The sequence below is a fragment of the Pseudonaja textilis genome, chromosome 1 (assembly GCF_049901715.1).
Source record: "Pseudonaja textilis isolate UNSWEBS1 chromosome 1, rPseTex1.2, whole genome shotgun sequence".
Classification (NCBI taxonomy): Eukaryota; Metazoa; Chordata; class Lepidosauria; order Squamata; family Elapidae; genus Pseudonaja; species Pseudonaja textilis.
In genome coordinates, this window is record NC_141990.1 from 178,190,907 (window position 1) to 178,207,505 (window position 16,599).

The 16,599-nt window shown below is 35.5% G+C and overlaps 1 protein-coding gene across 3 annotated transcripts in view; it reads left to right on the forward strand.

The window, feature by feature from the left end:
- COL5A2 (collagen type V alpha 2 chain) overlaps positions 1–16,599 on the forward strand; it is a 174,246-nt gene that overhangs the window by 93,725 nt on the left and 63,922 nt on the right. For all 3 annotated transcript variants that reach the window (XM_026696925.2, XM_087919820.1, XM_087919821.1), the window contains exons 5-12: positions 795–827; positions 1,783–1,836; positions 7,377–7,484; positions 10,115–10,180; positions 12,330–12,374; positions 14,485–14,538; positions 14,780–14,833; positions 16,259–16,312. In XM_026696925.2, the coding sequence (XP_026552710.1) occupies positions 795–827; positions 1,783–1,836; positions 7,377–7,484; positions 10,115–10,180; positions 12,330–12,374; positions 14,485–14,538; positions 14,780–14,833; positions 16,259–16,312 (468 nt within the window). The remainder of the gene's footprint in view (positions 1–794; positions 828–1,782; positions 1,837–7,376; positions 7,485–10,114; positions 10,181–12,329; positions 12,375–14,484; positions 14,539–14,779; positions 14,834–16,258; positions 16,313–16,599) is intronic.

Here is a 16,599-nt window from a genome sequence, read left to right on the forward strand (position 1 = left end):
TTTTTTAAAAGTAATCTGCAAAAAGATGTTCTTGAAATAATTCAGGATACTGACAGTACACTAAAGATCAGAGATAGAATGAATTCCAGGATGGATTGAGAAGTGTCAAGACCAACAGGCTGAGAATTTGTCAGAGCCCATGGCTTTATGTGGAATGAGCGGGGATTGCTAATCTATAACATTTGACCTTCCTTATTTTTATTACAATTGCTTAGTCACCTCTTCTTGCTAATCAAGTGAGTAATGATCAAAGGAAAGAAACAAATGATTTTTTAAAAAACCGATCTTGTCTTTTTATTTGGTGCCAACCTCTTCTGTTCTGGTGCTTTCCAGAAGTATTAAAGAATTATTCCCAGTTCCCAGAATCCCAAGAAATTTGGCCATTGGGAGTTCTAGAATTATAGGAGTTGAAGTATAGCACATCTACGGCAATATACTGGGAAATTGGTGTAGGAGTAGGACTTAAAGAAAGAAAGAAAGAAAACCCAGCAAGCACATAAACAGCAGGAACACTGAAGAGGAAGCCTACCTTGAAAGCATTTTGAAGGCATGAAACTGACAGTGATGTGCAACTGTGTTTATCTTCATTATCTGCATATGTTTGAGTAAAAAGCTTATGAAACAGAACAATAGACACTAAATAAATAGACAAATAAATAAAGTCTAGCAATTGTTCATATCATTTCTCTTTCCCTTTTCTTTCCTTAATAGAAATTAGTAATGAGAAAAAGATGATATGCTTGCCACAGTCATTACTGTGTCCTATTAACAGTTATGACTTTTTTTTTAAATAGGTTACAGGTATACGAGGACGGCCAGGACAATCTGTAAGTATTATTCCTGGTATTCTTTGTAAAAGTGTGAATAGTTTCCTAATATTTTTAGGAAATAATGATCACTTTTAATAATTGCTTAACTTTTTTTTAGTACTATGGGAATGGAAGTATTGTGGAGAGATAGGGAATCCCTGCAGGATTATTGCTATTACTTAATGCTGAATCTGTGGCTTTGGGAGAAGTTCTACATTACAATCCAGCTATGTGAAGATAGATATGGATTTCTTTATCAATGATTTGGCTAAGTGGCAAATTCTAGGGTACTTTATTGCCTTGCATAGTATGGGCTATCTTATTGGGACTCTTCCAATATTTTTATGGACTGAGATTAAGATCTGAAGTTCTTTTTTTTACTCCATATAATGGAAAAATCAGCTAATTTGTTTGTTATTATCAATTTTCTTGTTAGTTCCTTAATAAGTCCCAGAAGCCCAGTAGTTCTTATCACACAATTTAAAAATGACTGTGACAATGTACAGGTAGTCATCAACTTACAAATTTTGCTTGCTAAGCAATGCAGTCATTAAATGAGTTATCACATGACCAGATTCAATGTTATGTCCATTTTTACAGCAGTTATTAAGGGAATCATCTGGTCATTAAATGAATCACATAATCATTAAGTAGATTTGGGTCTCCTGTTGACTTTGCTTGTTGGAAGCTGGCTAGGAAGGTTGCAAATTACAATCACTTGCATGCAAGATGTTGCAACCACTTTAAATCAAGCTGGTTGCCAACTGCCATACTTGTGATCACATGACAGCAACGGTGTTACAACAGTCATAACTTTGGGCATAGGTTGTAAGTCACTTTTTCCCAAGGCCGTCATACATTCTCAAGGCAAACTGCAACAAAATATGCAATTATAGTGTAATTTCAAATGTGTGGTATTGTCACCATTTTATTAAATTATTAAATTATTAAATTATTCTAATAATTGATTTAGGGACCTCCAGGTTCACAAGGACCAAGAGGAGCTCGAGGACCCAAAGGAAGACCGGTGAGTTGGAAAGCATTCTTCCAAGAACAATTTAATAGCACTTAGTAATAGCACTTAGACTTATATACCACTTCAGTGCTTTTAGAGTACTCTCTAAGTGGTTTACAGAGTCAGCATGTTGCCCGCAACAGTCTGGGTCCTCCTTTTATCCACCTCGGAAGGATGGAAGGCTGAGTCAACCTTGACTTCAAACTCTCAAACTGAAGTCAGCCAGCAGTCAGCAGAAGTAGCCTGCAATACTGCATTCTAACCACTGCACCACTGAGACTCTCTATTAATAGGAATAGATTGCTATTCCTTTCCCAGATGCCCAAGATGAAATGTTTTGGGGTCAGAGCTACCTAGGTTTGGCTTCTGTTTGAAAGTCAAAATGATTAAAGTTTGGTTGCATTCTATAATGTTTGGTTTCTAAATATGAATGTGTGTTAGCTTCAGGAAAACATAATAAACATTCACAGCAATAACACTTAGACTTATATACTGCTTCATAGTGCTTTAAAGGAATTCTGGGAGTTGAAGTCTACAAGTCTTAAAGTTGCCAAGGTTGGAGACCCCTGCTTTACAGTCCTCTATAAGCGGTTTACAATGTCAGCATATTGTCCCCAACAATCTGGGTCCTCATTTTACTGATTTTTGAAGGATGGAAGGCTGAGTCAACCTTGAGCCAGTTGGGATTGAACTCCTGGCAGTGGACAGAATTATAGTAAATGCATTGTAATAATTATAAAGGCACTGCTCTTAGCACACTCCAAGAGATGTACCTGGAAGTTTTTCAGTCTCTAGCTCCCTCCAAATCTCTCTCTTGCACTCTGATTCATTTTTATTTCCCAGACTTTGCATTCTTTCACATATAATGAGTCATATACTAAACAGTTCTGAACTTCTGACATTCCATGGATGACTAAAAAAAAAAAATCAACCTCTGATAATTAGTCCTCAGGAAAAGACATCTACCATTTATCCTTGGTATTTTTTTCCCCAAAAGATGAAGTATCCTTCCCCCTGGTTAGAAAGTATAATACCAAATATAGCCATTTAGTCCACTCTGGATTTTTTTAAAAAGGATTCCAAACATAAAATTTCCAATCACTAATTCAAACTAAAATATATAAACATTCCAGTCACCAATTCAAGGATAAAGGGAGAATAATAGTGATTAAGCATAACAGTAAATTTAGAGGTATAAACCAGAGCAGTTCAGTGGTTAAGGACCAACAAATCAGCATAAAAACAAATACAAACACACTTTGACTGAGCACGGAAAGGCATAGTGAAATATTTCTTTGAAAACACTGAAGTTAGGCCACTAAAGAAAAAAAAAAAACCCAACCTCTTGTATTTTTTTGATTAATGGACTCAAGAGCCACAGCTGAAATGAGATGAGCCACTCCTTTCAGTTTTTAACTTCCAAACTACTTAGAATTTTAAGAGTCAATACCAATGTCATGAAAACTGACAGAAAAATATAAGTATTACTTTAAAAAGTCATGTTCTAATAATACAAATAAGTGTAAACCTACTACCTGAGTATCCCGAAGGTGCTTTTTAAAGGGGCAACTGGACTTTCTGGTGTTTTTTTTTTTTTTGAAGATGCTTTGCTTCTCTTCCAAGAAGCTTCTTCAGCTAAAGAAGCTTCTTGGATGAGAAGTGAAATGTCAAAGAAAAAACAGAAAGTCCACTTGCCTCTTAAAAAAGCACCTTTGGGACAACCATGACCTGGATGACTGAGAATTTCCATAGATTACTACCTGAGTAGCAGCAAGTAGCATCTCCCTTGAGTGAAGATATGGTCATTCACATGCATATTGTTCTATAGAGGTCTTGTCATGTACAGTTGCTCATGTGAAGGCTTCCACACAATCCTGCAGTGTACGGTCACATATATAGTTATGGCACTATATATTCTCCACGTCAGTAGGTCACCCTGTAAATAAAAAAGATCACATCTTTACTGATGTCACAGCATGGCTTATGGGAGGGAAGATCTAGTTATCAATACTTGCATGTTAAACTAAAAATCTATGGAACAGAAGGGGTATAACATGGTTCCATCTAGTTAAAGTAGTCAGATTAATGCTCCAATATCTTCAGTGCCACCTCCAAGGACAATATCAGATGGGATCCAACCTTTGTGTTGTAATATGAAACATAGAATTTGAGAAAAGTCTTCAGTGAACCTACGATTAGGAAGGAATTTGTAATACTTGCAAAAAGGGAGAGGATAAGTAAAAGACTTTAACTAGGAAAGAAGAGAAATATTAACCAATATAGCTTCTTAGGCAAGTCATACTTATTGAAATTCCCATTTCTGTAGAAGCCCTATCCTGCCTGATATCAGCCTAACTACATCTTTTTCATTAGGATGAAAGGAGGAGGTTGCCAGAGAACCTGGGATATGAGCTACTGAAGTATACTGAAGCTTCCTGCTGAAAAGATGCAGGAAATATGACAGTGGGCAACAGCTGTATCACTGGCAGTCATTTATAGCATTGTATTTCTGTAGAATGTAGCAGGCTGCTTGTTCTGATAACTCAATTTACATTTGCTAGATTTTTAGCAGAAGTAGGCAATTTAATTTAACCAAACTTGGCCATAATATCTGAAAGGTACCAAGATGCTAACTTTTGAACCCTGTTATAGAGCTGCCTTAAGAGCTTTACATTTAAGGGGCTGATAGATATTTAAGGAAATATATCCATTTTGGTTGCGTAATAATATAGTAATAATTCTCACTACCTCTAAGAGATTAATGAGAATTAAACATTAGTGTAAACATTAGAATTAAACACAGTGTGTGTGTATTGAATTAATTTATATGAATGAATAATCCAATGATTTGACAATTTTATCATTGCTGAAATATTTCTCAAATACATTTAAGTATTGAGTAAGAGGTAGTACAAGAGTATGTGTGTTGAAGCGCCATCTAGTGGCCTTCTTTAGCAAATATCGTTTAGAAGTTGCCTTGAATTGTGGAAATAATTGACATAAGAGACCAGTATAGCTTACCTTTAGATAACTTATTTTTGAACTTTTCATATGTTTCTCAAATAATGAAGCCATCATCTTTTTTGCAGAAAAACGTCAGTTTTCACTTCAGTTGTATTGATGAGCTTAGAACTTTGATTAAGTATTTTTGTGGGTAGCTGTTTCTACTTTTAATTGTTTATTTGGTCTACAATTTTATACTCTCAGCATAACGTCCACCAATAAACTGCAATGTAACACCAACATATAAAGATGTATCATATAGGCCTTTAACATGTAACGACAGATGTATCTAAGATGTAAATGTATAGAATGGAGTGGTCCCATCTCCAATTTCCATATATCAGAAGATTTGACATTTTAATATGAGAAGATGAAAATTCTTACATATTTTAAATTAATAATTATAATACTGAAGGTTTAAAAACTCTTGACATATTACTTGCAAAGCAGGTATCAGAGACAATATACATACCAGTTAAGTAGGTTACAAATAAATGATCTTTACATGCAGATTTTTAAAAAAAACCAGAAATCAGTGAAAATCTGATTTCTTAAAACCAGGTTTTACTTGGGCAGAATAATCCAAACCCTTCCACTCAACTCTAACAGAATAAAAATATGGGAGAGACTTGGCTGATAGAGGGGGAGGGCTGGTGGGAGGCACATTTATCCCACACATTAAGCCTATTCAAAGTTCCAAGGTGGTGGGTCCAACATGGAAAATTTCAGGAATGGGTATTATGACTTTTAAACTCCTGAATCTTAAAACTCCTGGTTTCCCTGAGACAAACCCAGATGTTTTCCCGCACATTAGCTTAGTTAAAAACCTAGTAAAGCTGCTGTATCCTACCATGGCTAGCTTGAAACCAGGTTTCCCATAACAACTCACTTTTCCTGATTTACCACTGAAATCCCTTAATCTGCAACTTTTACAAAATAATTTGTCAAAAGCCAAGTTAATCATTTCCCCCCTCACATTATTTGCGTATTGAGTGTTAAAATAAGTTCTTAAGTAGCACTTAGATATTCTTTTCTTGAGCTTCTTTATTCAGCTATCAACTTCATTCATTCACTTTCAAAGCAGTAGAGCAGTGCATAAATGGAGGAGGCTGCAGAATATATTAGGTTACCAAGAGACTTCAGGTTTTATTCCAGATTTATGAAATATTTGCATTAATTATTTTGTGATTTTTCCAGCTGTCTTCTAAACAGCCTGTTCTACTTTTAATATACATTCTTGCTCCATACTTTGCCAATATAAATCTGGAATGGTATCCATAGACTTTGAGATATTTCTCTGGATTTATGCCTGCATAAATGGAAATAAAAGCTGCTTGTGTGCATGCCTGTTGGTATTTAAACCTTGTGCAGATGCAAATTATGCAGTTTTGCCTTTATTAAGTAAATATCTCAAATCCACAAAATTAATTTCCTGGTATAAATATTAATTTACTGCAATTTCAACATATATCCATTCCAAGAATTTTTTTTATCCACAAAAGTCAAGGATTTTCATCAGACAAAACACTGCTGATGAAAAATGTCAATCACCAGTTTTATAATTCTTCCAGGAGAAAATGTGAGAATGAAGTTAGCAAAATCTTTCATTTGGGGTCTTGTTATTTAAACTTGTCTTACTTTGCAATAAGCTACATGGTATAGATTCCATTCAAACAAACGATATTTTTTTCCATGAGATCTATTAGTTTATCATGTGAGATTTCATTCAGGTCCAATGTAAAGACTATTGGTAATTTAATGCAGTGAAGACTCCATAGGAAGAATGTCATTGTGGAACTAAGTTTGTGGATACTGTTCTGACCCATCCTTCACGGAGCCCCACTCAGCAGCCTACTCATGAGAAGAAGCCCCCTTTTATTTGGAAAGGCAGGAATTCACACATTCACTGAGAAAGCTCCAGATTACACACCCGTAAGTGATTCACAAGCCATAGCAGACTCTTGAGTTCCCTACAGGGAGTCTCAATTAGAACTTTAATCCCAACACAAAGAGCCCTGACCAACCTGATCAGTGGCAAGGAAATCCTGGCAAGAAATCCTGAACTCTTCTAGAGCATGAATGGATGTCTCCAACAACCATGTCCCCACATCCCTCCTCCTTATATTCCAGCCAGGGAGGGGGTTGTTAACATCTCCTTCTTTTCCTGGACAGTCCTGTGTTGCTCTCCTCTCAGCACTTCTCTGTGCATACACGTGTCTAGGAAAGGGAGCACCTGTTCCTCCCCCTTGCTCAGCTCAGGCCCCCAAAACAGTTGTCTCTCCGCCTGAGTATGAGTGGATGGGCCCTGCTCTGCATCTGGCTCTGAGACCTCCTGCTCCTCAGAGCCTTCTGCCAGCTCCGATGGTAACCCAGGCACCCGCTCCATCTCCTCTGACTCATCTGACTCGACTGCCATCTCTGCTGTCAGTCAACAAACCACAACAGATACATCAATTGTTGGGCGTAATGATTGAAATGATGTATACAATGTCTGCTTGATGGATATGTGTGCTTTTTAAAAATGTGCTTTATATCCAATCTCTTTTTAGGGTGCCCGTGGTCCTCCAGGAATAGATGGGGAACCTGGTGTACCTGGACAACCTGGTGATCCTGGACCTCCTGGACAACCATCCACAGGGCCAGATGGCATAGGCAGAGTGAGTGACAGTAGTAATTAATTCCATTTCCTACATGTGCATGCTGTGGTAAGAATAAACTGAATAATAACTGAGTACACAAACTGATTTGCAAATGCATCAGATTAAAATGTAATTGGTTAGTTTGTCACAATGTACAAAAGGCTTCAAATCTGAAATGTTCCTGTTCAAAATGGATGGTTTGATCCTACTGGTAGTGGTTGCAGATAATCCTCGACGAATGACTAATTCTTCATAATTGAACCTGCAATTCCAGTTGTAAGCCAAGACAATCATTAAGGGGGTTATCAGGGGACTGTGGCCGATTTTGCAAACTTTATTTTGCAGTGATTGTTAAATATAGCTATTGTAAAGTGAATGTTGCAATTATTAAGCAAAAGCTGTAGTCATTAAGCAAACACCACAGTTGTTAAACAAATACTGTGGTCATTAAGCAAACCCATTGTTCGCTATGTGCTATTGTTTTGCCAGAAGCTGGAAGTAAACACAAATGGCAGCCACATGATTGTGAAGTAACATAAATGGCGGTCACATGATTGGGATGGTGCAAATGAACATCAATGTGGGCCAGTTGCTGAGTGCCCAAAATGCAGTCATGTGACAGCAATAGGGTGGATGACATAATTTCGAATTCAGGTCATATGTCCCTTTTTGGGGGTCTGACATAACTTTGAACAGTTGGCAAGCAGCTGGTCATAAGTTGAGGACTGCTTGAATTGGAAACTCTTCCAGAATGCTGAAAATAACCTTTTCTTGAACTCAAAACAACTGTGAACAGGGCATGTCAACCTGAAAATGTTTTGAATTTGGAGCATTTTCACATACCGAGGCTGAGTGTATCATGTCATCCCTACCCTTTGCTGAACTGCCAAATTTAAGGGATAACATTTCATGAACTGCCAAATTTTGTGACATATTTAACAAAATTAGATCTGATTATAATTAATAAAATTGTGTTCTGTATGTATAATTTTCCACCTTCTGTCACAATAAAAACCACCATGTGAACTCAAATTTGGGATTCGTTGAAAGCAGAAGTGGTATTCAGCAATTTCTGACCAGTTCTGGAGAACCAGTAGCAGAAATTTTGAGTAGTTCGGAAAACCGATTTTACAGTATCCTTCCCCTGGAGTGGGGTGGGAGTGGAGATTTTACAGTATCCTTCCCCTGCCACGCCCACAAAGCCATGACACGCCCACCAAGCCATGCCCAAAGAACCGGTAGTAAAAATTTTTTGAATCCCACCACTGGTTGAAGGGTTTCTAAATCTTCTGGAAGCCACACACATTATGCATTGCTGTAAACATGTGATAAAATAGTGATGATTTCCTATGGACTCCCATCAGATTGCTATTAATTATACTACACCTTTATGATTCCTGATAGGGTTATCTCATTCTCACAATCCATGCACATCAATAGAAATTTATATTTTCTCTTTTCTCTGTGTGAGATTTCAGAGGAAAATGGAAGTTCCCAAACATTTTTCTGCAACTGTCACTGGGGATTTTTATAACTATTTCTACCTCTGTGCTCCCACTGCCACTGATTACAATCTTTCTGTATAGTTTTGGGCAGTTTAAATCTCAATGAGCTCAATCCTAGATGCAAAAAAGGATGGCAGAAATAATCCTGCCCTCTCCAGTGCTTCAGAAGAAAATAATATTTGAGGCTACAGGGTTGTTTCTTTGTGTCTGTAAAATTTATACTTGTTATTCATAATACTTAAGAGGAATTATGTATTTCAGTGATACTCAAGTTACCTGTGACATTTCCAGAGTTAGATCAACAAAAAAGAAGCATAAAATGTTAGGAGTCATGCAAGACAAAGACTATTTTGTTTGCGTGAGCAGTTTCAAATATGTGCTTATATTGATGTTTAATTTGGTCTTTTGTAGCCAGCATGTGATGCATCTGCCCTGCAGGTCATGAATTTGACAGTCCTGAGCTAGATGGACATGCCATAGCCAACAACCTGAATGAGGATCTAAGCCACAGAGAAATATAACAAACTTTTTTGGTAAATTTTAGGTTTAAAGCTGTCCTTAAATAGTAAAAACACAATACAATGAGTGAAGCATTGGTTAATGTGCCCTTGCCTCTTCATAATTGTTACTGTGCCCTGAAGCTAAAATATCTCTAGAGAAGTGTGGCCCTTGGGTGGTTTATCAATTTGTGATATAATACTCAAACATTATAGTAAACATACTGTACTTACGCAGCTGAATTTGACTGAAATAATGAGGAGAGAAAAGTGGTAGATATGAACAAGAATTTCCCTATTCAGTTATGACATTGAGACACTTCTGTTTTTTTCTTCCATAATCTATAGCTACTTTTTTTAAGAATAAAATTTTAACAGCATGTAGTGTTTTATTCATTTGTAAACACATTAATTTACATCAAACACAGTAAACACATCAAAGAAGGTGAAGCATAATTTTTCTCATGTTTTTAAATACGAGGCTCACAAATGAATGTCACTACACAATTCAATCACCTCTGAATTTATCATTGCAATGATTTAAAACAGTACTGATAGTATTGTTTATTCCCAGAACATCTCTGATGATGGGAACAAAAATACCTTTCATACATTTTTTGAATAACATAACTTCTTATGTTTACAGCCATTTACATCTCAGCTGGCCGGACAAGATGATGCCTTTTCACAGATGATGATGCCTGGTCCAGTGGTAAGGATATGGATTGATTAATGAATGAATGGAATATGTATGAAATAAGCACTGAAAAAAACAAAGGTGGAACTGGGTCTTATAGTATGGTAAATTCTGTTCACAGTGCATCCCAACAGCTTTATACATTGTGATAGAGAACTTGTCAAACAATAGAAGAGATATCTAAAACGCCTGGAGTGATCTGGGAACTCTATGAACAGTGGCGTGACATAGTTACTATGTACATAGGTAAAGCAAGTTCAAAGTATATTCTCAGTTGTTCAATTTCTGCATCCCAAATGGCTCAATTATTCTTGTAGGAGGCTTTTTAATATGTCCCCTCATGGATGGTTTTGTAGACATATTTTGGTAAATCTGCTCTGTGAAATGTCAGAATATAAACTTTTCTCCTGGTAATGTTGCTTATAGTTGCCACTCTTCTATGATCTGCAGGATATTTTTAAGTGTTTATTGAGAAGGAATTAATATTTCCTCAAATATTAATCAAATAAATGGCTATCAGGACTAGGGGATGCTATGATAGTAGTGTTCTAATATTTGAGAGGCTGCTACAACCTATTTTCCAAAGCACCAGAAGACAAGACAAAAAAGAATGGATGGAAACTAACCAAGGAGAGAGGCAACCTAGAACTAAGGGAAAATTTTCTAATGGTGAGAACAATTAACTAGTGGAATGCCTTGTCTTCCAAAGTTGTGATGCTCTTTCACTGGAGGCTTATAGAAGAGATTGGATAGCCACTTTGGTTTGGAACAGTATAGGGGCTCCTGTTTGATCAGGGGATTGGACTAAAAGACTTCCAAGATCCTTTCCAACTCCAATATTCTGTTATCCTGTTAAATGCTTTTCTGGACTTTTCATGCTGTAAAGTAATTTGCCATTATTCTGCGCTCTGTGTGTGGTGGATGGATTATGCTTGCCCTTCCCATTGCAGCAACTTTCATAGATTTAAATGTTGGGATTGAGATTTAAAGTCAGAATTTATAGGCCAAAAGACAGCTAAATATCTAGTGAATTCTAGAAAAATGAAAGGTGGACAACGTTTTCCATTCAAAGGGTTGCACATTTTTTTGCAAAATGAATTTTTGCCCCTGAAGAAACAACCTTGAGAACATTTTGAAGGGAAATTTGAAAATCTTTAAGGCAATTTTTCAAGGTAAAATCACATTTCCTAAGATTCACATTTTGCTATTTGAGCACAATTAATTTTTAACCACCTGGGTGTAGATTGTCAATCTCTGAGATGGATCAAGGAGTTAATGTTGATTCTATGTCCAATTCACTTGTATCTTTTCAAGAGCCCATTTCAATATTAAACTGCAAAAACACATATACAAATATGCATATACAATGTAATTTTAATAAGAGTCAGGCTGACTCACTTTAGGTACGAACTGCATAAAATTTCAAGAATCTTTAAATGTTAACAACCCAGTTGAGCTTTGCCTTATATCATGAATAGAAATGACATAGGGAAAATATTTAAGGTTTTGTTTGTTAAATATGTAAATCCAAATCTAAGAAAGAAATTTTATATGTATTTGCTGGAAGTATAAAAGTTCAGGTATTTTATGTGGAAAAAACTATTTTGCTGTTTTAATGTATGAAATTTGTGAAACAAGAAAATATGAAATGTAATAGTAATAATAGACTAGATACTATTGGAATTAAATAAATTTACATCAACTGGAGAATAGTAAGAGAGATTAAAATGAGTATGATAAGAAACAATGTTTATTTTCATACAGGTGACTTGAATGTGCTTTATATGAGAGAAAGTGAAAGTTCTTTTAAAAATTCATATCAAATTTTTCTTTTATGGCAATGTTTATATTCATAAGCAAACTTTAATGTTAGTGTATTTTTGGGAGGTGTCTGTTTCTTTCTTCTTTGGGATGAAAGGCAGAATCAGAAGTTGTTAGTTACTGAAACATATAGAATAGTTGTTTTACCTAAGGCTGCAATCTCTCTACTGACTTTCTTGGCATATATTTTAACAATTATATTGAAATTCTAGTATTTTTTTCATAATTTTCTTTGCATTTTGTCCTTTTAAACTTCTTTTGACAACATGATGCCTGCATGTTGCATTTCTGCACTAGTTCTCATTATTATTTGATTAATAAGCTTATATGTCTTTCTCCCTAGGGTCCTGTGGGTCCAAGAGGATCTCCAGGTAATCATGGGAAACCAGTAAGTAGTTTATTTCAAAATACTTGCATGTAATTAAAATTATTATATACTGACTATATTTGGTGCCCTCCAGACATACAGGTCATACTGACTTGTGGATTATGGAAGTTAAAGCTGATGTGTTTGATGATACCATATTCGAGTAGGCTGAATTATATTTACCTTTAGGGAATAATTTTGTATTTATATATCCCATGTCTCCTCATTTTACAAGATGGTGCCTGAAATTATTTGTTTACATTTTATTCTCCTTCACAGTTTAACTTATGTGCATGAGTTATCTTAAAAGTTGTTGAAATAAACCAGCTTTATAACTCACAACATAGGTTTAAAATGGCTAATTGCAGGAATCAAACATCAGTTAAGATTACCCATAGTTTATCTTGATGCAGATGTACTCAGAACACTTGCTTGAATTAAAGTGGAGGTAGAGTAGTCCGTATCACTGTTTAGGAGCTGCTTTAATTTCCATAAAGCTTGCATGACAAGTTACTGCAAAAGGAACGGTGAGTTACAGGTTTTCCCCTTGTTCTAGTTTTTCTAAATAATATATATGTTGTACCATCAATGGCATTCATAGTGTACAGTGATGATACTAAAATTGAATACTGATGTCATGATATTTGACCCAAGTACATACAGTAAGTCACAAAATTTGAATAATATTGTCACACAGTTTCTATTATTTACCCTCTTGGCTTGTGTCTGCCCTCTTTATGTATTTATTTATGTCTGGTGCACTCTTAGAGACTCTTTAGCTTTGCAAGCAAGACAAAAATAAAAGTAAAACAAATACAAAGTTACAATTAACACAATAAAACATCTATAATACAAGTAAAGCCCAAGGCTGTGCAGGGACCATTTCTTGTTTAATTTAACAATTTGTGATGTGAGATGTATTCTTGCATTTCTTTATTTTTTTGTTTGTTGATGCTTTTCTTTTTACAAATAGCTCAAAACTGCAAATATATCCAACATACCTCTCTCCTTCTATGTATTTTAATTTTTGCATTATTGTCATCGTTTTTATTTTTTTTAAAAAAGTTTGCTGCCCAGTATAACCTGGTGAGATGGATGGTCATACAGGAATGAATAAATGAACGCACGAATGGATGGATGGATGGATGAATGGATGTATGGATAAATAAATGAATGAAAAGAAAATGAGTATAAGTAGTCAGCAGTAATGGACATTTAGTTATAGGATTAAACAGTTGTTAGTGAGATTTCATACCCTAAATGCTCCTGGAACAATTCACTTTTTAATAACTTGAAGAAAACCAACAAAGGAAAATCTGATCAAACTTCTGGAAGGAGGCTATTCTGAAACACAGCACTGCAATAGCAGCACCTATATGCCTCTGCCTCCTCATGTCATGGAATGGGGGTTCTCTTTAGATATATCAGCTGAGCAGGTTGAAATCGGCAGGAGAAGAAAAAGCCACTAGGACCTTGATGCCAAGCCGTTTGGCTTTTAAAAGTTAAACCAGCACATTAAAAGGCATATGGGAAGGGGTCAGCAGAGAGTTTAGAAAAGAGGTGTCACAATCTCATGTCAACCTATACCAGTTAACAATTGAAATGTTGCATTCAGGACCAATTGAAACTTCCAGGGAGTCTTTGAAGCCCCATGTAGAGCACATTGTGGTAGTTTAGTCCGGAAAAGTAAATACTGAGGGCATTAGTCCTCCTTGAATTCCAGATAGAGCTGGAGCAGAACAATATTCCTCACCCCCAACCAATCAGCTACAGACTCTAAGTTGTCCATTGGCCAGGAATCTCAGAAAATTTCCCAATGAACTGCTTTCTTCAGGGGTAGTGCTATTGTATCAAGATTTATGACTGAAAACATCAAAAAAACTTGAACAAAGTTAACCTGTTTTGGTTGGGTTCAATTTCAGTTTCTTTTGTCTCACAGGCTTCAGAGAAATTACAAATTAAGAAATTAGGATTATGGAAAATCAATTCTGGACCTAGGCTATCTTAATTCTTATAACATGTTACATTTATTTTTGTGGATTGTTTTCATTAATTGATAGACTACATCATTGTCCTGATTTGCACCATTTCTAATATAAATGTGTGTTTTATTTGTTTATTTATGTTTTAGGGTCCTATTGGACCCCCAGGTCCTCCAGGTGAAGTTGGTGACCCAGGATCCATGGTAAGGTCAATTATGCACATATTACCTAGTGGTGGGGGAAGTAGCATAATAGAGCTTTATAAGTTGTAGTATGTCACAAGTTTTTCAGAAGTTATGTTGATCAGTCTGGGAAACAAACTTCTTATCAAAATAGGTGTAGACAGTACAATTTTGATTGCTTAATTTTCAGTTGTATTTTTGTGCATTAAGCATTTTAAAATGTCATTTAATTTCTTAATGTACTGTAAATTTTCTCTGCTAGGGTTCACCTGGTGTTCGTGGCCCAGAAGGTCCTCCAGGAAAACCTGGTGAAGATGTAAGTTTTAAAATAGATTTCCCAACAGTATGCTGCTAGACATGTTACATAATAATAATCAGGAAACAATCTTAAAATCTGAAAAGTTTATTTAGCAAAGCAAGGAAACTTATATCAAGGCAATTGTCACCCATACAACATTTTTTTCTAAAATAAGATTCTGTTCCATCTGTTGAAAGGAAAGGTCAAGAAGTTCTAGAAGGGAGTAGGCACTAAATGAAATTCTGTTTTTCACTGCTTTTTGAAAAAATAATAAAGCAAGCATTTGTGCTAACCTCCATGTATGTTGAGATTTAACTTCCATGGGCTCAGAATTCTGGGAATTTGTTCCTAAGTTGTCCAGAAGTTATTAGATTGAGGAAAGGTGGCATAGTCAACTGTATAATAATGTGATGCAATACATTTTGATCTATTTTCAGTACTAAACTGAACATTTTCAATATTAAATATTCTCTGCCTAAATGGGGAGGAAATAATTTTTTATTTTATTTTACACTGATCACTGACATTAGTGGCTAAATAATACTGCAACCATTTTCACACAGATGCAGTTGTCCATGAAAATATGAAAGATTGATTTATCCTAAGTTACATGAGTACAGTTGGCTTGATCCAACGCACCTGATTTTGAGCCATTCCTCACAATCCATTGTAACTCAACTCTGAATACTATTATCCTTTGGTATAATGTGGTATATGGCACAGAAGATTATTATAGATATTATAGATTTTTTTTTAATAAAAAAAATTGTGCTTTATGACAGTGGAAGACATTCCTGGGGGTTCAGAGTTACTTTTGTATAAAACTTAATGTCGATATTTATTTCCTGCTATGCCACATATATTATATAGTATTATAAAGCATAATCTGATATTAGTTTTTATAACAACCATCAACTGCATAGTGAGACAGCTTTCATTAGTAGAGCAATTGCTACATTCTAATAGAACTTCATTGTCTCTTGGAACCTTGATTTACCTGCTATTGCTGATGTGACAATTTCAAAGAAAAGAGAGGTACACTTAGTATAAATGCTAGAGTGTTACATGTGGTTTAACAGAAACCTTGGTTGGTAATAGTTACACATATGTATATATCTTTTTGAAAATATTGCTGCAATACTCAAAATGCCTTATTTTTGAAGAAATAAACTTTCAAGAATTTCTCACACCTTCAGCCTGAATGACAATAACATGTTTCAGAGAAAAGAAACTGGCTGATGTGCAAGATATTATAACACTATCTATTTATTTATTAAACAAATTTTAGGGTGCCCAACTCACACAAGGTTACTCCAGGTGACTTACAACATTAAAAACCACAGCATATAACCAACTCCCTCCCTCCCTGGCAGTAGCAACCCAATCAGATCAACCACTGCTTTTATTTTGTGGTTTTATGACTTTATTGTTTTGTTCTTTTAGGGCGAACCTGGCAGACCAGGGCAACCTGGGGAAGTTGGATTTCCAGGATCTCCAGTATGTACAATTAGCTGTTGTTTTTTTTCTGAACAAATCATACATTCAAATCTGGAATAAAATGTGTAAAGGATCCTAGACTGCACTTACACCATTTATCAACAAGTGTATTTTTTAAAAACAAGAAAAGGTAAAAGACCTGTATCTTGTTAGCCTTAATTTCTTAAACTTACCTGGTTTTTAGAACGCACAAGAAAGTTTATCTTTGGAAACTATATTGTAACATAAGAAGGAGAGCTGGGGATAGAAGATAAGAACAAAAAAAATGTACGTATAGTTCTTGACTA